The sequence below is a fragment of the Centruroides sculpturatus genome, unplaced genomic scaffold (assembly GCF_000671375.1).
Source record: "Centruroides sculpturatus isolate CEXI.00-Female unplaced genomic scaffold, Cexi_2.0 scaffold1317, whole genome shotgun sequence".
NCBI classification, from domain to species: Eukaryota; Metazoa; Arthropoda; class Arachnida; order Scorpiones; family Buthidae; genus Centruroides; species Centruroides sculpturatus.
In genome coordinates, this window is record NW_019385532.1 from 6,101 (window position 1) to 29,458 (window position 23,358).

Sequence of the window (23,358 nt, forward strand, 5' to 3'; positions counted from 1 at the left end):
ATATATGTTTGCAATAATATTGTAAAACACACTGCACTTATAGTTTAGCATTTCTGATAATATTTAATTAATTTTTGAATTTTATTATAATTTATATATAAAAATCCAAGAAACACATAAATGTATAAACCTTAATTAAAAAAAAATATCTTCAACTTCAGACAATACAAAGATATCGGAATCCATCAAAAAAATTAGTTAATATTAATTAAAATCAAGAAAAAATATAAAATTTTCAAGCTAATGAAATTTTTGCCATAAAAAGTAAGGTATGTAATCACATGATGCTTGTCTCCCAACCTTGTGTAACCAAAGCAACCAAGATTGAAATAAGAGCTTAACTCCAGTAGAAGTAAAAACATGCATAAGCACATGTCTAGGAAAATAAACTTGAATGGGAGCAAAGATAAAACATGACACCTTGTAATTTATGCTAATTACTATCTAATATTAAAAAATTAAAATCTTCAATAAATTATAACAAAATTAAGATTCTTTACTGAATTTGACTATAAACATATTGAGAAACTGAATTAAAAAAATACCGATTTTTCGAAGATAAATTTTCATTAATTAATTTTTTAAATTGGTACCAGATTGAATGTGGGTGTGCAACTTATATTTGATGGTGCAAGTGAATGATGATGGGTTAAGAAATTTTAATTTTCTTAACCCATCCTTAAACCAGTGTTGCCAAGTTAGGGTTTTTTACTCTAGATTTAGGGATTACTTTTGAGTCTAGGGGGAAATTTAGGGAGAAGACTTTTTTAGGGAAAAATTTAGGATGATTTTTTTTCTATAGAGAATTTTTAGGGATTACATTTAAAACTTAAAATTTTGCATTTACTTTGAGAATTTCTTAATTTTATCACTGCTTCACTTGAAATGGGGTCAACCAGCACTATAGATTAATTACTTACCTTCGCTAAGTAATTAGTCTATGCCAGCACCCAGAAATAACACATGTGATTTTACAAGCTTTTGTGAGTTTGATCTTTGATGTTAAATTGTTAAAACTACAGGAAATATTTAAATGTAAGTAATAAAACAAATTTTATAGTTATGTAAATAACTAATTGAAAAAATGAATATAAATTGAAACTTTTTATATGGTAATTTATGTTTTGGTTTGGCTTGGTTAGAAACAATTTTCCTATTATTCAATACCATTATGGTGACCAAAAGAAATACACATAGCCATGCTGCAAAACATGGGAGAAATTGGAAGAATTAAAAGGTAAGTATCAACAATTTATATTTTATATTTATTTGTGCTAATTTGAAAATTTTCATTTTTAGCTTGGTTAGCTCTTGATCCAACAAGTGACCCACTGAATGCTTATTGTGCATATTGTAAAATATCTTTAACTGCACACAAAAAAGGTTTGCTTGCACATGCCAAAACAAGAAAGCACAGAGAAAAAATTGCATTAGAAAAAGAGCCAAATCAAGTAAAACATTGCCATTTGAGCCAGTAACAGGAACAGAAACAAAAGTGATTTAAGGCATAACTGAGGCGTATTGAACACATAGCCAAAGAATATGGTTATCCTGGGATCACATGTAAATTGATCCGCAGATGGCACTGCCAAGAACTAGACCCCAACTGGGCATCCAATGAAGTTCCACCTAATTTCATCCCGGTTACATACAATCCATACCTTAAATCACTATACAATATGATAGCTAAGAAAAAGAATATTCACATCGCCTATAGAAAGTGCACTACAATTTTTGATATTTTACAGAAGACACCCCAACAAAGAACAACTGTTGGGGGTGTACAGTATCCCGATTATGGACCATAGATGGGACAAAAGCCTGGTCTATGTAGGATCCACCAAGTGCTCCCTGGAAGTGAGAATGAAAGAACACGCAGTGGATATTCTACATGTGAGGCGCACCACCACTCTAGTTATCTATGCCTCAGATCCAGAAGTAGAACCATTGTTCAATCAAGCCAAAGTGATCCTCACTATACAATACATACACCATCTTAGATGGCTAGAGCTCTTTACATCTGTATGGCTACACTCAAAGAAGATAATTGCATTAACCATAAAAATGAAATTACCCTGTCAACTGCATGGCAGGTGCTTGTAGACAAGAACTTACGATAATCTACAGCCGTTAAAGAGGTGCATGCCTGAATGATGTCATCGATCCACACGATAGAATTCTGAATGGTGTTCCAATTTGACTTTAATTTGAATTGCATTTGTTTAACAGTCATTAGTTACCTGAAGAAGAACTTCCAAGTTTGAAAATGTTCAAAACGCTCTGTTTTTCCAAGAAGCACACCTGTAACAGGCTCCCCAGTATGTTTGTTGTTTACTNCATAAAAAGTAAGGTATGTAATCACATGATGCTTGTCTCCCAACCTTGTGTAACCAAAGCAACCAAGATTGAAATAAGAGCTTAACTCCAGTAGAAGTAAAAACATGCATAAGCACATGTCTAGGAAAATAAACTTGAATGGGAGCAAAGATAAAACATGACACCTTGTAATTTATGCTAATTACTATCTAATATTAAAAAATTAAAATCTTCAATAAATTATAACAAAATTAAGATTCTTTACTGAATTTGACTATAAACATATTGAGAAACTGAATTAAAGAAATACTGATTTTTCGAAGATAAATTTTCATTAATTAATTTTTTAAATTGGTGCCAGATTGAATGTGGGTGTGCAATTTATATTTGATGGCGCAGGTGAATGATGATGGGTTAAGAAATTTTAATTTTCTTAACCTTAAACGTTTCATCCTTAAACCAGTGTTGCCAAGTTAGGGTTTTTTACTCTAGATTTAGGGATTACTTTCGAGTATAGGGAGAAATTTAGGGAGAAGATTTTTTAGGGAAAAATTTAGGATGATTTTTTTTTTCTATAGAGAATTTTTAGGTATTACATTTAAAACTATAAATTTTGCATTTACTTTGATAATTTCTTAATTTCATCACTGCTTCACTTGAAATGCAGTCAACCAGCACTATAGATTAATTACCTACCTTTGCTAGGTAATTAGTCTATGCCAACACCCAGCAATAACACATGTGATTTTAAAAACTTATGTCAGTTTGATTTTTGATGTTAAATTGTTAAAACTATAGAAATATTTAAATGTAAGTAATAAAACAAATTTTATAGTTATGTAAATAACTAATTGAAAGAATGAATATAAATTGAAACTTTTTATATGATAATTTATGTTTTGGTTTGGTTTGGTTAGAAACAATTTTTCTATTATTCAATGCCATTATGGCGACCAAAAGAAATACACACAGCCATACTGCAAAACATGGGAGAAATTAAAAGAATTAAAAGGTAAATATCAACATTTATATTTTATATTTATTTGTGCTAATTTGAAAATTTTCATTTTTAGCTTGGTTAGCTCCTGATCCAACAGGTGACCCACTGAATGCTTATTGTCATTATTTAAAATATCTTTAACTGCACACAAAAAAGATTTGCTTGCACATGCCAAAACAAGAAAGCACAGAGAAAAAATTGCATTAGAAAAAAAGCCAAATCAAGTAAAACATTGCCATTTGAGCCAGTAACAGGAACAGAAACAAAAGTGATTTAAGGCATAACTGAGGCATATTGAACACATAGCCAAGGAATATGGTTATCCTGGGATCACATGTAAATTGATCCGCAGATGGCACTGCCAAGAACTAGACCCCAACTGGGCATCCAATGAAGTTCCACCTAATATCATCCCAGTTACATACAATCCATACCTTAAATCACTATACAATATGATAGCTAAGAAAAAGAATATTCACATCGCCTATAGAAAGTGCACTACAATTTTTGATATTTTACAGAACAGAAAAGACACCCCAACAAAGAACGACTCTTGGGGGTGTACACTATCCCAATTATGGACCATAGATGGGACAAAAGCCTGGTCTACGTAGGATCCACCAAGTGCTCCCTGGAAGTGAGAATGAAAGAACACGCAGTGGATATTCTACATGTGAGGCGCACCACCACTCTAGTTATCTATGCCTCAGATCCAGAAGTAGAACCATTGTTCAATCAAGCCAAAGTGATCCTCACTATACAATACATACACCATCTTAGATGGCTAGAGCTCTTTACATCTGTATGGCTACACTCAAAGAAGATAATTGCATTAACCATAAAAATGAAATTACCCTGTCAACTGCATGGCAGGTGCTTGTAGACAAGAACTTACGATAATCTACAGCCGTTAAAGAGGTGCATGCCTGAATGATGTCATCGATCCACACGATAGAATTCTGAATGGTGTTCCAATTTGACTTTAATTTGAATTGCATTTGTTTAACAGTCATTAGTTACCTGAAGAAGAACTTCCAAGTTTGAAAATGTTCAAAACGCTCTGTTTTTCCAAGAAGCACACCTGTAACAGGCTCCCCAGTATGTTTGTTGTTTACTTTAACCCGGTGTAGTATCACTCTGATAAGATAGCCCTTCACTTTGCAATTGATAAATTTTTCTAGACACTAAATATACTCCTCAAAAGTGAAATCATAATATTATGAAAAAACATGCATGCATTTCAGGACCAGTAGAGGTTATAAAGATCAGAGCTGGCTTGGGCCATAAATGCTATCAGTGATGGTTTGTGGCAGCCAAACTTTCAAAGAAGTGTAATAAATGCCTTCAGAGATGACAGAAAGCTGAATGTCACCAATTAACAACTAGAGAATGAGAGTGGTTCATGGAGTTGCATGACATCAGTTTGTCAATGCACAAAGTTGCCATGTGTATTTGGGCACCACATAAATACCATCCAGTGATTTGTGACATGACAAATACAGAAACATCTGCAAACATGCCAAAGAGGGAGTGGATCACACCAGCAAATGACAAGAGTGCACAGACCAACAGATTTACTAAACATGCCATCAGCACCTGATCTAAAGCCACCTGTCACCATCAATGGGTGTATCTGTTTCCACTGAAATCATTTGCAACAGGTTGCATAAAGTTAGGCTGCATGCATGGCAACCAGCAAACCAGGCACCATTAATCACTTGACATCTGGCATGGCATTGCCATCATCATAACTGGATCACTGAATGGCATAGGGTATTGTTTATGGATGAATTCCACTTCTGTCTGTGGACAGGCCTGGCAGTATCCTGAGGAACACTATATGCTAGCTCTTTTTGCAAAGCATCATACCAGCCCACACCAGGCATTATGATTTGAGGAGGTATCATGTCCAATTAGTTGACAGCCTTGTTGCACATTTCCAGTATTCTGATAGCAAGCCAATACATCACATGAATTGTGGGACCTGTGGTTTGGCTGCTGGTGCAGGTTCACCCAACACAGTTTTCCAGCAAGATAATTCCCCAATCACATGTTGCACAGCAAACTTTCACCAACCTGAACAGAATCACATCCTTCCCTGGTCAGTAGCCTCACCAGATCTCTCTCCCATCAAATATCTGTGGAACATGAGGTGTATCAGGGATAACTGTGAGATATGAAAGGGTTTTTGTTAGCCCACTAAGGTAAACACCCACAAACTAAACACACAGTAGATGTTATAAAAATGCATGATATAACTATATACAGGTTCAATGAAGTATGCCAACTCTAGGACAGTTTCTCCAGCATAACCCTAAATTCAATCATCAGCTGAACAAGTATAAAATTAATAAATGACTCGCAACAAATTCAATTGCATTAATATTAATTAATACAATAAACAAGAATAATTATTACAATAATAATTTTCCTAAAACTATCCCTCAATACTAAATTTACACTAATATGGAAAATTGAAAATAAGGGGTGAGAAGTAGTAAAGATGGCAGAATAAGACAGAACAATGGTAGCAGAGTACTGTGAACATCTTTTAGTTCTCATTGTCATGATGGGCCATGTGGAACTACTTGCACAAAATTCACACTTTCTTCTTTTTCTCCTCAGTTCTTGAGCATTTTGATCACCAATCCATTAGTAAAAAAAAACACACCTTTAAAAATCCAGCAAAGAAGTTTATTAATAAAAACGTATTCAATTGGTTTAACTGATTTTCCTCAGTTACAATGAAATAGAATGCAAAAATAGATCGTAAATTTAAAAATAAACAATAACCAGAATTAAACTGATCAAAAACGTTTTTATTAGTAAATTTCTTTGCTGGATTTTTGAAGGTGTGTTTTTCTTCTTGTCTAATTATCCAGTTGATAGAAAATATATTGATATACCAATCCATCAATCACTTATATGAAACTCACAACTAAGCAAGCTGATATTGAATCCCACACTAATTTTGGAACAGGAATTTCAAAGATTCTCTCTTGAAGTTACAACTTCACCCATATACTAGGGTACCAAACAACTTCACACACCTGTCCTTGGTTCAACCACTTTCATCAAGCACCAGGTCAAAAGTGACCCTTCTTCACCTCATATGCCCTCAGGTAACCTCTCAGTCATTATACTGTTTATTCCTGGAAGTGGCCCTCACCTCCATCAAGAAATAAGAATTAAGGAGATAAAATNAAATTATTTTGTCATTTGCTATTCAATTATTAAAAATCAATAAATAATCATTTACATATCTCATTAAAGCTTTTACACTGGAAATGTTTTGTATTTTTTTGTCAGTATCTTTCATTACTAATTCAGCTAGTTTGGGCCCCATCTTTGACCCCATGCTAATGCCATCTGTTTGTCTATAGAAATTATTATATACTTCAAAATTTCTTTTATATGCAAATTCTATAAGATATAAGAATTTTTTACCGTATTGTACTATTCATTAGTACACGGAAAACTACTAGTTTTCCATTCGTTTCTGACTTTTGGAGGCTTAATAAATCCCGAGTCTGTAGACTGGTATAAAAAAGTAAAAAAAGGTAAACAGGTTAACAAAGAAAATATACTTTTNGTTTTAAAATTGATTTTTCAACATGAACAAATCTAAATATTCATCTATTTCTTCTCCTTGAAAAAATGTTATTCATAAAATCATGAAAATGTATTGTCTAATTAAGATCTAAATAGTTACCTAGATTATTTAATTAACAAGTTCTAGCATGATATTATTTATCAGGCTAGAACTATATCAGGCTTTATCATTTGATTATTATTATATTTGAAATGTAATTTAGTTATAACTGTTTTAAACTGTAATTTTAAATTATGTTAAATTTCTAAATATTCTGAGTAAAATATTGTAACTTACCTGAGGGTGTCCATTTTAAATGGATAAAATGATCATATTTGCAACCTTAAAGTTGTTAATAAACCTTACTGAAATATTGTATCTGTATTGGTGTTTGAGTGAGTTGTTTTTATTAAGTATAACCAATTTTTAGTAGAGAATATTCTGAGTATATAAAATATGAAATATGTTTTATATATTATATAAATTATTATGTTTTTTGTGCTTGTTTCACACAATAATAAGAAGCGTCAAATTTTATATTTTATAATATAAATAAATTCACTGTATGGAAACTTAATAACCTAAAGTATTTACTACAGTAAACTGATAAGTCAATAGACCATAAATGTTATATCACATAATTCTAAATATAAACATAAAATAATAAAATATATTAATCATTTAAAACTTAAAAAGTTCTTTAAATTTTATTTTAAAACTTAAAAAATTCTTTAAATTTTATTTTGTTTTTGTGTAGATTAGAATGTTGCAATAATTTATGAAAAAATTTATTTCTATATATTTACTCTTAATCCACTTAAACAAGTGCCATTGATAGCATCCTTTTTCAGATTAAAATGTGTGAAAGTAAAAGTTATCCTTCTGTTTTCTTCTACAGAAATTATCCATCGGCAATATCTTCTGAATGATAAAGCATGAGGAAAATTGGGGGAAGTAATGACACTTGTTGGTAAATCCAATTCTCCACCACATGCTGAAATATAAATTTACTATTTAAGATTATTCAATGTCAATAAATATGAATAGCTGTGTTCTTATGACAAATTTTGGTAAAAATGGATACATGATAGAAAATATTACAACTAAATTAATTATAATAAAAAATAAATATAAAAAATATTAACCCGTCGGCATGCACCTAATGCCAATTAGGCACTAATAAATTTTTAATTAGTTAGTGTAAAAATTCCAATTGTTTGAAAAATCTGAAAAAATTACTACCTGACTAATTTTTCTTTAATTTTATGATGCACAATTCAGTTTTTGCTTAAAGTGTTTCATTATTTTTATTTAATAATTGGTGTCAAATTGGCACTATAGCATGTGTGTTCTTGGATTTCAATTTTCAAATTTCCCACCAGTCACTGTTACTTAAAATAGTGCAGCAGTGGTGCAGGCACTTCTTTGCTTATAATCTCATTATTTAAAGCAAATAACTTCTAAAAAACTCAAATTTGACCCAGAAATAATTTAATTTTTTACATTCATATTTTTTAATAATTTTATAAAGTTTTATGACACCATGCCCCATATAATTTTTGTATTTTTTTAATTTTATGAATATAAAAATGCGAGCAATTGTAATATATAAATTAAAGAATTTTCATTTATTAACTGCATCGAGGCGTGTATGTTTTCAGCAGATCCATGGTGGTTTTTTATTGAATTTCTTAAAAATAAAATAGTTGAAGTGTGGGCTTTTTAGTATTTCTCAACTGATATGTTCTGAAGTGATTCCTACAGTAGTTTTCAAATTTATGACTTTTTTCAGAGAAATTTTACAAAAACCAATACCTTTTCACCACCTGCAGTAAATTCTCTCATAGCATGAGAGCACTGTACTCTTGCAATTGTTATGTGCAACAATTGCAATTTAATAAAATAACTATGTAGAATATTTAACGTTTACCACAATGCTATACATTATATCTTTTTCTCCTGGTTTCAATGGCAGAACCAATCCAAATACATTCCAAATAAGTCATTGCAGCTTTTTTTCACAATGCAATTTTCTCACTTCAGTGTTATTGCTCTGCTGTCTCGCAATCAGTTGTATGAAAAGAAATCTAATATTTTCAATTTTGAAACAATTAAAATTTTTGTTCATAAGGTAGCAATAACATTTAGTAATTGTGACCCAAACATTTATTTGGTAATTTTATATATTTTTTTAAATTATTAAATATAAAATTATAGAATTCATTACTGGCAATACTAGTTGTCAAATCTGAAACAAAACATTCCTGAGTTATTCAACCCATTTGTTAGTTATTCAACCCATTACTGACAGATAAGGGAGTTTTTGAAAACAAAGTAATAAAAAAATTAGCAGTTTATTTATTGTACTTCACAGTGAGAGCAGAGTCTATTACTTTTGCAGGAGAAAATAAACAAAACTTTACTATGCTGAATTTGAAAAATAATACAATCCTATGAAATTTAACAAATCTGATGTCACTAAGATAAAGTTGTATTTGATAAGTTTAGTCTTTTGAATTTACAGATGAAATTACAGAAAATATAAATAAAAAATCTGTTTTTTTAAACCCATGAGTATTTTATACTTTTAGATAGTAGAGAAAATGTAGAAATCGAAAATATAATCGTAGTCGAGCATATATATCAGTAAAAATAAAATTTGCATTAAAATAACACACTCTGATAAACATCTCAAATGTAAGTGTAATCGAATCGAGTCCTGCCATCTTATTGATTAACGCGCCACAGTAATTAATCGATTCTGAGCATGTCACATTGCATCAAATAAAATAATTTATAAAAATAAAAATAATAAACATGTATATAAAATAATTGACTATATATGTTTGCAATAATATTGTAAAACACACTGCACTTATAGTTTAGCATTTCTGATAATATTTAATTAATTTTTGAATTTTATTATAATTTATATATAAAAATCCAAGAAACACATAAATGTATAAACCTTAATTAAAAAAAAATATCTTCAACTTCAGACAATACAAAGATATCAGAATCCATCAAAAAAAGTTAGTTAATAATAATTAAAATCAAGAAAAAATATAAAATTTTCAAGCTAATGAAATTTCTGTCATAAAAAGTAAGGTATGCGATCATGTGATGCCTGTCTCCCCACCTTGTGTAACCAAAGCAACCAAGATTGAAATAAGAGCTTAACTCCAGTAGAAGTAAAAACATGCATTGGCACATGTCTAGGACAATAAACTTTGAACAGGAACGAAGATAAAACATGACACCTTGTAATTTATGCTAATTACTTTCTAATATTAAAAAATTAAAATCTTCAATAAATTATAATAAAATTAAGATTCTTTACTGAATTTGACTATAAACATATTGAGAAACTGAATTAAAAAAATACCGATTTTTCGAAGATAAATTTTCATTAATTAATTTTTTAAATTGGTACCAGATTGAATGTGGGTGTGCAACTTATATTTGATGGTGCAAGTGAATGATGATGGGTTAAGAAATTTTAATTTTCTTAACCCATCCTTAAACCAGTGTTGCCAAGTTAGGGTTTTTTACTCTAGATTTAGGGATTACTTTTGAGTCTAGGGGGAAATTTAGGGAGAAGACTTTTTTAGGGAAAAATTTAGGATGATTTTTTTTCTATAGAGAATTTTTAGGGATTACATTTAAAACTTAAAATTTTGCATTTACTTTGAGAATTTCTTAATTTTATCACTGCTTCACTTGAAATGGGGTCAACCAGCACTATAGATTAATTACTTACCTTCGCTAAGTAATTAGTCTATGCCAGCACCCAGAAATAACACATGTGATTTTACAAGCTTTTGTGAGTTTGATCTTTGATGTTAAATTGTTAAAACTACAGGAAATATTTAAATGTAAGTAATAAAACAAATTTTATAGTTATGTAAATAACTAATTGAAAAAATGAATATAAATTGAAACTTTTTATATGGTAATTTATGTTTTGGTTTGGCTTGGTTAGAAACAATTTTCCTATTATTCAATACCATTATGGTGACCAAAAGAAATACACATAGCCATGCTGCAAAACATGGGAGAAATTGGAAGAATTAAAAGGTAAGTATCAACAATTTATATTTTATATTTATTTGTGCTAATTTGAAAATTTTCATTTTTAGCTTGGTTAGCTCTTGATCCAACAAGTGACCCACTGAATGCTTATTGTGCATATTGTAAAATATCTTTAACTGCACACAAAAAAGGTTTGCTTGCACATGCCAAAACAAGAAAGCACAGAGAAAAAATTGCATTAGAAAAAGAGCCAAATCAAGTAAAACATTGCCATTTGAGCCAGTAACAGGAACAGAAACAAAAGTGATTTAAGGCATAACTGAGGCGTATTGAACACATAGCCAAAGAATATGGTTATCCTGGGATCACATGTAAATTGATCCGCAGATGGCACTGCCAAGAACTAGACCCCAACTGGGCATCCAATGAAGTTCCACCTAATTTCATCCCGGTTACATACAATCCATACCTTAAATCACTATACAATATGATAGCTAAGAAAAAGAATATTCACATCGCCTATAGAAAGTGCACTACAATTTTTGATATTTTACAGAAGACACCCCAACAAAGAACAACTGTTGGGGGTGTACAGTATCCCGATTATGGACCATAGATGGGACAAAAGCCTGGTCTATGTAGGATCCACCAAGTGCTCCCTGGAAGTGAGAATGAAAGAACACGCAGTGGATATTCTACAGGCGAGGCCCACCACCACTCTAGCTATCTATGCCTCAGATCCAGAAGTAGAACCATTGTTCAATCAAGCCAAAGTGATCCTCACTATACAATATGTACACCATCTTAGATGGCTAGAGGCTCTTTATATCTGTATGGCTACACTCAAAGAAGATAATTTCATTAACCATAAAGATGAAATCACCCTGTCAACTGCATGGCAGGTGCTTGTAGACAAGAACTTACGATAATTTACAGTCATTTAAGGGGCGCATGCCTGAATGATGTCATCGATCCACGCGATAGAATTCTGAATGGTGTTCCAATTTGACTTTAATTTGAATTGCATTTGTTTAACAGTCATTAGTTACCTGAAGAAGAACTTCCAAGTTTGAAAATGTTTGAAACACTCTGTTTTCCCAAGAAGCACACCGGTAACAGGCTCCCCAGTATGTTTGTTGTTTACTTTAACCCGGTGTAGTATCACTCTGATAAGATAGCCCTTCACTTTGCAATTAATAAATTTTTCTAGACACTAAATATACTCCTCAAAAGTGAAATCACAATATTATGAAAAAACATGCATGCATTGCAGGACCAGTAGAGGTGACAGAAATATCTAAATGATTAAGTTTGCATTTGAATCAGATCATTATGGTGCATAGTTTTAGGCTATAAAGATCAGAGCTGGCTTGGGCCATAAATGCTATCAGTGATGGTTTGTGGCAGCCAAACTTTCAAAGAAGTGTAATAAATGCCTTCAGAGATGACAGAAAGCTGAATGTCACCAATTAACAACTAGAGAATGAGAGTGGTTCATGGAGTTGCATGACATCAGTTTGTCAATGCACAAAGTTGCCATGTGTATTTGAGCACCACATAAATACCATCCAGTCATGTGTGACATGACAAATACAGAAACATCTGCAAACATGCCAAAGAGGGAGTGGATCACACCAGCAAATGACAAGAGTGCACAGACCAACAGATTTACTAAACATGCCATCAGCACCTGATCTGAAGCCACCTGTCACCATCAATGGGTGTATCTGTTTCCACTGAAATCATTTGCAACAGGTTGCATAAAGTTAGGTTGCATGCATGGCAACCAGCAAACCAGGCACCATTAATCACTTGACATCTGGCATGGCATTGTCATCATCATAACTGGATCACTGAATGGCATAGGGTATTGTTTATGGATGAATTCCATTTCTGTCTGTGGACAGGCCTGGCAGTATCCTGAGGAACACTATATGCTAGCTCTTTTTGCAAAGCATCATACCAGCCCACACCAGGCATTATGATTTGAGGAGGTATCAATTAGTTGACAGCCCTGTTGCACATTTCCAGTATTCTGATAGCAAGCCAATACATCACATGAATTGTGGGACCTGTGGTTTGGCTGCTGGTGCAGGTTCACCCGGAACAGTTTTCCAGCAAGACAATTCCCCAATCACATGTTGCACAGCAAACTTTCACCAACCTGAACAGAATCACATCCTTCCCTGGTCAGTAGCCTCACCAGATCTCTCTCCCATCAAATATCTGTGGGACATGAGGTGTATCAGGGATAACTGTGAGATATGAAAGGGTTTTTGTTAGCCCACTAAGGTAAACACCCACAAACTAAACACACAGTAGATGTTATAAAAATGCATGATATAACTATATACAGGTTCAATGAAGTATGCCAACTCTAGGACAGTTTCTCCAGCATAACCCTAAATTCAATCATCAGCTGAACAAGTATAAAATTAATAAATGACTCGCAACAAATTCAATTGCATTAATATTAATTAATACAATAAACAAGAATAATTATTACAATAATAATTTTCCTAAAACTATCCCTCAATACTAAATTTACACTAATATGGAAAATTGAAAATAAGGGGTGAGAAGTAGTAAAGATGGCAGAATAAGACAGAACAATGGTAGCAGAGTACTATGAACATCTTTTAGTTCTCGTTGTCATGATGGGCCATGTGGAACTACTTGCACAAAATTCACACTTTCTTCTTTTTCTCCTCGGTTCTTGAGCATTTTGATCACCAATCCATCAGTAAAAAAAACACACCTTTAAAAATCCAGCAAAGAAGTTTATTAATAAAAACGTTTTCAATTGGTTTAACTGATTTTCCTCAGTTACAATGAAATAGAATGCAAAAATAGATCGTAAGTTTAAAAATAAACGATAACCAGAATTAAACTGATCAAAAACGTTTTTATTAGTAAATTTCTTTGCTGGATTTTTGAAGGTGTGTTTTTCTTCTTGTCTAATTATCCAGTTGATAGAAAATATATTGATATACCAATCCATCAATCACTTATATGAAACTCACAACTGGGCAAGCTGATATTGAATCCCACACTAATTTTGGAACAGGAATTTCAAATATTCTCTCTTGAAGTTACAACTTCACCCATATACTAGGGTACCAAACAACTTCACACACCTGTCCTTGGTTCAACCACTTTCATCAAGCACCAGGTCTAAAGTGACCCTTCTTCACCTCATATGCCCTCAGGTAACCTCTCAGTCATTATACTGTTTATTCCTGGAAGTGGCCCTCACCTCCATCAAGAAATAAGAATTAAGGAGATAAAATAGTTCTAAAAGGGAAAATGAACAAAGAACAGGAAAAAAATGTATGAAGTATAAAAAAGCACATAAAGCACACATTTCCATAAATATAATTTTCTGTCTGTAAAACTTGATTTGTAAATTATATTTTTTATCCATAAATTTGCTAACTTAAAAATTCTTATTACACTAAATGAAATATTTGTTATTCTGATTACTTTTTTAAATAAATACATTTGCAAATATTATCAAGAATTCTATTTATATTATACAGCTTATTTTTATTAGTACAATAATAGTATAAAATAAATAATATATGACATTACCAGGTATTTCATATATTATTTATACATAGCCAAAGAATATGGTTATCCTGGGATCACATGTAAATTGATCCGCAGATGGCACTGCCAAGAACTAGACCCCAACTGGGCATCCAATGAAGTTCCACCTAATATCATCCCAGTTACNACACTAAATGAAATATTTGTTATTCTGATTACTTTTTTAAATAAATACATTTGCAAATATTATCAAGAATTCTATTTATATTATACAGCTTATTTTTATTAGTACAATAATAGTATAAAATAAATAATATATGACATTACCAGGTATTTCATTCCAAAATGATATCTTAAAACCAGTTGCAGTTGCAGTTGCATCAGTTTGAAATTTTATATATGCTTTATTACTCTGTGAGCCATGTTCAATTGAAGTATTGGACCTACCACAATAAGTACCCAAAAGATATCCTAGAAAAATTTTCAAAATTATGTTAAGTTTATTTAAAATAATCAAGACTATAAAATAAAATAAAAGACAAAACAAAAAGCATTTTTAAACTATATTATAATTTATAATATTTTTATAAATATATTTATTACTGTCTGTATTTATTTTGTATTAATCCATTTAACTTTTATGCTTTAAATCTATGAATTTTCTATAACATACAAAATGGAAAAATTTCATAAAAATACAAATAAATTTTTAAGCGAAATATTTCCAAACAAATAGCCATTCATCTGATCTCAAATCTCTTTAATTTCTTCTCTGGAAATATCTGATGTTTCATTTCTGTCAGAAGTGTTCAAGAAATATTGAACATTCTGATACTAATGAAATGGAAATCAATGTCAATAAAAAGATATAAATTACAAAAGAAAATCAAATGCTTTTTCAATATTATGAATTCAGTAATTTGTTTATATATTATTTTATTTTTGTCTAGAGTAAATGATTTATAATCCTTTTTTTCTATATGAAATATTAAAATGTACAGTAAGTCCTCAATATCATTTCATTATAATGTTGTGAAAAGATAAAAGTACCATATATTTGTAATCATTTACAATTATTGTTGTTGAATTTTTTATAAACAATAAAATTAATTCTATGAGATACAAAATAAATGCTGGAGGTTGCAAGCATGATTCAATTAGAATAATATTAACCAAATTATCAATATATATTGTTTATATCATTTAGCCTATGAAAAAATTGGTTTCGTTATACACTGTTTTGCTTAACATTCTGTTTTCTAAGAATTTATCAACAATGTTAAATGAGTACTTGCTGTATTTAAATATTCTAGTATTTTATTATTTTTTGTTAATGGTTCACCCACTTTTATTAATAATATGTCATTCTTTTATACTTGCCAGAATTATGCTTAACTTTAGTTAATGTACTAATATTTATCTATATTTTAATACAGTCAACCCACCCTATAACACTGTTGATAATTCTGTTTTATATAAATTCCATGTTGTATGAGTTACTTAGATTTTACAAATACGTGAGCCTTTCACAGCCTGGCACACAACATGGAATTCATATAAAACAGAATTATTAACAGTGTTATAGGGGGGGTTGACTTGTATTTCATTTTTGTTTTGAACATTATTGCTATTTAAATTTACTTGTGCAATAGAAACTATTCATTTGTATACATAAATATCAAAACTAGAATTGATGATAAAATCATTCATGAATATTTTCAGTTCTGATAAAATTTACCCTGTTTATTGTGCATTTGTAGTTTTCTAAAAATAAATCAGTTTTTCTTTCAGATAGTATAATAAATTTGAATCTATAGTAAATTTATAAAATATTTGAAAAAAAATTGATCTGTCATCAATTTTTCTGCGACCCCCAAATATTTTTCACGACCCACCTGGGAGTCGCGACCCCCACTTTGATATTCACTGGTTTAAGTGATTTCCAAATTTCAACCTTAATTTTCTCATTTAATTTTGAATTTTGGACCTTACTGCTTGGTACACGTTGTAGCTGTATGCCATATTTATTGTAAATATTAATTTAAGTTACTTTTAGTTTCTTTGTTCTATGTTTCTCCTTCCTTCTAGAACTTTCCTGCTTTTTGCTTAGGTGGGATGACCAGTCTCAAGAAATAAGGTGAACAAAGAAGAGAACAAGACCCTGAGGCCAAAAAAGACAACAGGCAGGACATTCTTTGCCAAGACTGGAAAGCATACAAACATGGTGTAGAGCAAGGGTGGGCAACCTTTTTTATAACATGGCCAGAATAAATTTTACGTTTTTTCCGCGGGCCATAGTAGTTAATTGACACCTTGTGACCTGTAAATTTTTAGTCTGCAAATATAAAATAAATAAATAAAAAGAAATTAATTACTACAGTCGATCCCCCTATAACACTGTTGATTATTCTGTTTTATATGAATTCCACGTTGTATGAGTCANTAAAAAAATTAGCAGTTTATTTATTGTACTTCACAGTGAGAGCAGAGTCTATTACTTTTGCAGGAGAAAATAAACAAAACTTTACTATGCTGAATTTGAAAAATAATACAATCCTATGAAATTTAACAAATCTGATGTCACTAAGATAAAGTTGTATTTGATAAGTTTAGTCTTTTGAATTTACAGATGAAATTACAGAAAATATAAATAAAAAATCTGTTTTTTTAAACCCATGAGTATTTTATACTTTTAGATAGTAGAGAAAATGTAGAAATCGAAAATATAATCGTAGTCGAGCATATATATCAGTAAAAATAAAATTTGCATTAAAATAACACACTCTGATAAACATCTCAAATGTAAGTGTAATCGAATCGAGTCCTGCCATCTTATTGATTAACGCGCCACAGTAATTAATCGATTCTGAGCATGTCACATTGCATCAAATAAAATAATTTATAAAAATTAAAATAATAAATATGTATATAAAATAATTGACTATATCTGTTTGCAATAATATTGTAAAACACACTGCACTTATAGTTTAGCGATTCAAATTATATATATATATATATTCGATTACCGAATTACCGAAAGAATAACTTAAATGTTTTTTTCTNACTATTCATTTGTATACATAAATATCAAAACTAGAATTGATGATAAAATCATTCATGAATATTTTCAGTTCTGATAAAATTTACCCTGTTTATTGTGCATTTGCAGTTTTCTAAAAATAAATCAGTTTTTCTTTCAGATAGTATAATAAATTTAAAAGTATCAAGAATAAAATGAAAATTATAGTTTTAAGAAAAAAAATAACATTAATATCAACAAGATTCAAAAAATCAACCTCATAATTACAACTGGCACACTCTCACCGAGCCACCAGTCACACTATAAATGATGGAAATTCTAAAGGGTTTAAGTGATTTCCAAATTTCAACCTTAATTTTCTCATTTAATTTTGAATTTTGGACCTTACTGCTTGGTACACGTTGTAGCTGTATGACATATTTATTGTAAATATTAATTTAAGTTACTTTTAGTTTCTTTGTTCTATGTTTCTCCTTCCTTCTAGAACTTTCCTTCATAATCCTTTTTGCTTAGGTGGAATGACCAGTTCCAAGAAATAAGGTGAACAAAGAAGAGAACAAGACCCTGAGGCCAAAAAAGACAACAGGCAAGACATTCTTTGCCAAGACTGGAAAGCATACGGACATGGTGTAGAGCACTCCAGGTCATGTTAGCAATGACCATAGATTTTAGAAAGAAGTCTAAGGAAAGGATCCTGTCTTATCGTTATGGCAATGAGGCAGTGAAAAAAAACTAAGTATAAGAAAAGAGGATAAGAACAGAATTTTATTGAAGAAGATAACAACGGACCATCTATATAAGAATCAAGTGTGGCATCCCACACAACAAATAGGCATAGTGAAATATGCTGAAAAACCCCGGGTATCCCTACTTCTACTATATATTATTTCTTATATCCTCTTAAATCTATCCTTTTNTTTATTGAAGAAGATAACAACGGACCATCTATATAAGAATCAAGTGTGGCATCCCACACAACAAATAGGCATAGTGAAATATGCTGAAAAACCCCGGGTATCCCTACTTCTACTATATATTATTTCTTATATCCTCTTAAATCTATCCTTTTTTATCATTAGTGGTAAGTTATTATATAAGGTTAGTTTTTATAATTTTGGGTTTGATCATACTGTCGTGATCGGGATATATATGCTTTGGATTTACCAAACTTTTATTTGTGCCATAATTTTCTACAATATTGTGAACTGCAGGAGGTTGGAGCGGTGAGCTCCACCCCACTTACTGGCTTCTTTATCAGGGATGGCTTCGGTTAAATGAGTGGGAGGGGTAGTGAGATCATGACGAGGTATCGGTCATACTGAAAGATGACACATTATTAAAATTAGGAATAAATCATTTAATTATTAACAAATGATATGTATACATTCAAATACCTTCAACATCAATCAAGAGAAAAATAGCAAAAATAATAACACTAAGAAATCCACATTGTGACAATAATAGACAGCCGCTGTCCATCTTTCCATGAACTTCCTACGATCTAATCTAAACTGAGAGAGAGGGAAGTAAAAATTTTCTGTCTTTACCTCGGTTGCAGTGGCGATCAGAAACTGCGAAGAACCCGAGTGGAGATTAGTAGGCTTGAAGAGTTCAGAGGTCACAGAGTACCTTCCTGGCGATCACCCCGAGGTGTGGGTGTGATCCCTTTTTATACAAGTCCCGGAGAGGAAGTATTGGGGGAAGAAAATCTAATGCAATTACCAGCTTGACTTGTGTCCAGTGGTGTTTATGTTACTTGTCAAAAACGAATGTCTCTTTAGATTTATTATCCCTTCTTTCCGTAATTTGACATCTTCTCACTGTAAATTTGTCAAACTCCCTGATTTAATGATGGGAGGTGACTAAGGTCAGAATATGTCTCACCACCTTAGTAATATTCATTGCCTTATTTGGTCATTTAGATTGACTTTCTCATCGGCTCAATTGAACTTAGAGGGGAGCACAGGAGTTTGTTTTATCCTCGTCAGTGACCTTTTGGTTACTCTCTAGACAGTAACAGGTAGGTGGTTGTCAACGTTAATTGGCTACTTAGTTGCACCTTGTATTTATGTTAAAATTGAACGATCCCCTGGTGTGAGGGGAGAACTTCTGAAGACATTTAAAGTCACATTGCTGGTCAAAAGGCTAACCCCAACAAAACTGGAGGAATAAGGGAAACAGTGATGGAAAAATAATTTTATAAGGATTTAAGCTGTTTAAAATTACCAAAAGAATTCATATTCTCACAATATCATATTGTACCATGACATTAGAATCCCTAATAAGAATCTGTATTAAAACACAAAATAAATTACTTGCAAAAACATATCATCTTATTGTTATCATATCTTGTCTACCTTTGTGGTTAACTCTAATTTCGCATGAACATCACAATGTCAATTGTTGGGGATGCACTATAACTTTACTGAGTTTGATCAAAATCAGTGACTCCAATGTCATGCCATCCCCTCATTAGTCATAAGGCAGGGTGACCGGTAGAAGTAATGCCATATTTTTAGACAACATGCATTACTTCCATTGGTCACCACATGACCAAGTCTCAGGAGACTTCTATGCAATGACCAGGATGCTGGTTCCATACTAGAGAAGTCAGGTGTATACTCTATCCCATTAGAAAAAAACAATATCTGGCATTCGCACCCACTACATAGGAGCGACAACTAGAATGTTGTCTTGCCACACCTTTGAACAGCAACATTCCATCAAGGTAGGCATGTGTGACACTGAGCTATCAAGGATGGCGTTACAATGCCAACACACCCTGCTGTGGGACCATGTGGCGATGCTCAGGTATTGTGATCAGAAGAGCCTGGTGTATGTTTGAGAGGTCCTCCTTACCATATTATTAAATCCATGTAACTCCCCCACATTTGAGTTACCTGCAATAATGGGTCAGTTTATATGAAAGACTAAAACATTGTCTCTAGCTCTGCTCACAATGCCTAATCCACACATTATGGCACATGCATGTAGCCACCATGCACACTTTAATTTAAATTCTTTACGTTTATTTATTCTAATTATAGTTTTGTTCTAAAGGACTAAGGCCATTCATTTTTAATTTGGAAAGCTTGTTCAAAATATTTATTCAAGTTTGTATCTGCCTTATAATATGTCAAAAGCATTAGCGAATAAAGCGGTATTTATATGTATTTAATGCCTTTTGTGATAGTTTCTTTTCGTGTTTAAGCAGACAACCATATTTTGTAGTTTTATAACAGTTCTAAATAATTTATTGCATCTACCATCTACCAAGCTTCCATATAAAAATTCACAAAACTTAACACCATGTTAATAAATAAACAAATAAAACAGCAAAGCCATTTTTAGGACAAGACTGTCTTGGAGACTCACTACAAGTGGGATCATTTAGTAGTGAGTCTCTAAATCATGGCAGGTCTCATTCTCAGTTTCCAATTTTCTTTGATATTGCTGGTTTTGAGTGTGATCATTCAAACTTTGCTGGGCTCGGCTGTAGCCATGACCATGAGGTCATCCACAATGTATTTTCGGTGAAATTAAACTATACAATGTCAAAATTCCTCTCTATTATATATTGCTCCAAGTTGAATTTTTATTGATGCCTAACAAAAATTTCCTGATTTTGAACAAATAATCGTGGCTATTGTATTGTCTGAAATTATTTTTTTATTTTGTACAACCAAAATAAATATATTAATACATGTAAAAACAAAAACAAATTATATTTCAGAAATTAGTTTTAACATAAAATTATAACAACTAGCGCTATTTAGTTTTAAAAATGTTCTGATGCTGAAATGAGATATCCCAGGTCAACTGTTCAAGGTCAGCAGGTCACTACCAGAGATGTGTCAGGAATAACAAGGGACAGGTACCAGTAAATGGGTTTTTTTCAAAGATTCATTTGTCAAAATTCAATTTCGCAATGTTTGCATTTACAACTTTCCAATGAACAAAGCATGCACAAATCTCACACTAGCACCTGTGTGTAGAAAGAGTGTTGCCATTTAGCATTTTATTTTGACTCGGTTCTCAGTCCCGAGTACCTACAATCTGATTTTTTTTTATGTACACATGATTTGGGCACCAAATATTCTGTGCCAAATTGCAACTCCTGACATGTACTCCTTTATACCTGTAAGGTGTCCTGCTGTTGACGGGACCACAATTTTATACACAAGACATAGTTTCATCAATAAACTAAACAATTTCTTAGTTCATGCTAAACAATTATTTTATATTTAATATCATCAAAATAAAAACATTTCATGAGAATACCTAAAAAACTGAAAATTTGAAATTAATATAATTATTACTATTTTTCTAGGTGAAGAATTCTGAATTATATTTAAGCTATATTAAAACTATATATTTTGTAAATTAAAAGATACAACTTACCTGTTGAATTTTCTTCTTTGACTTCAACAAAATCCTTATTGCATGATGTATCTGCAAGATCTAAAACATCAAAACGATATTTTAATATTCTCCATTCCCATATGTAAACATTCCATTCACAAGTTTGACTATTACTATAATTTTGTGGAAAATTTGGTGATGTTATAGAGATATTACGTCCATAAAGTAATCCTCCACATTCAGCTGTAAGAATAAGTTTTAGTATGTTAGATAAAAATTTACAATAACTAAAGATTTTATACTTTCTAAATATGATGTTTTGCATTTATGTAAGTAATTCATTCTACAAAGTTACTTATATCAAACAGATGTATAATAATTTTTACATTTGTTTTTAACAATAATTAGGATTAACCTATTATTATTTTGCTTATTAATAAAAAGTTTTGTATTTTTATGATGTCATAAAATCAAAAACATACTCAAAAATTTCAAAGATATCAAGTGTGTAATATGTGGGTGAGTCAAAAAGTAACCTTTATATGAACATGGAAAATTTTAAATCTCATTGGAAAGCTATAAATTTGAGATGTCTTTTCAAGCATGCAGATTTTGCATGTGCAGGTACACCACCTTAATGGTGTTGCCCTTATAGATATGCTCCAAAGAAGAACAGCATGCAGTTGTCTGATTTTTAATCAATGAAAATGAAAATCCAGCTGATATTTACCAGAGGATGAAACAGTAGCATGGAGATACTAGTTTAGCAGTGTCCTGCCTGTGTTAAGGTATTGGTTTTTAGGGTTAGTGAAGTGGCTAGGCTTAGTTAAGTTACTATAACACTTTAATTCATAAATTTAATAATGTTCATATGCTGAGTGTTCAAGAAGACTCACCTAGAAGGTGAGAAAAGTGGTTTGGATGTGCATATGTCCACAGAGCTTGCTTGGGACAGAAAAGTAACAGGTGAAAGTGTAAAGAAACAAGGAGAGAGACAAACATGAAAAAAAATGCTAGACATTTTGTACTCTAAGTAAAAATTGGAGGTTTCTTCAAATTTGAAGAAAAGAGGTTGAAATAAAATATTGAGGAAATGTGCTTAATTTAGCTTAGTAACCACAGTAACTAGTTCATCCTTATTTATTTATATATGTATATTTATATTTTAATATAAACTTCTTACCAGTGTGAATTTCTGCACTAAAACCAGAATGTGGATGTTCACCAGATGTAACATAACGAACAAAAATTATGTTACCAGTAGCATATACTGTTTCTGGTAAATAATTTCCACAATAAATTCCTAGAACAGGAGAATGCATTGTTCCTCCATCTCTAATCATAAGAAATTCTGTTCTATTTTCAAAATGACATCTGAAAATATTAAATTAAACTTGAATTATCATTAATTGAGAAAAGCATACCAAAAAGTTTCAGTAAAGACATTTAAGTATGAAAAACTAATAA

General features: G+C 31.4%; 1 protein-coding gene across 1 annotated transcript in view; it reads right to left on the bottom strand.

The window, feature by feature from the left end:
- Window positions 1–7,702: 7,702 nt before the first annotated feature.
- Window positions 7,703–23,358, bottom strand: part of LOC111639884 (cubilin-like) — a 210,225-nt gene continuing 194,569 nt past the window's right edge. Inside the window, exons 47-50 of the mRNA XM_023385828.1 lie at window positions 23,075–23,265; window positions 21,931–22,134; window positions 14,817–14,960; window positions 7,703–7,902 (exon numbers count right to left, since the gene is read on the bottom strand). Coding sequence (XP_023241596.1) covers window positions 7,703–7,902; window positions 14,817–14,960; window positions 21,931–22,134; window positions 23,075–23,265 — 739 coding nt within the window. The remainder of the gene's footprint in view (window positions 7,903–14,816; window positions 14,961–21,930; window positions 22,135–23,074; window positions 23,266–23,358) is intronic.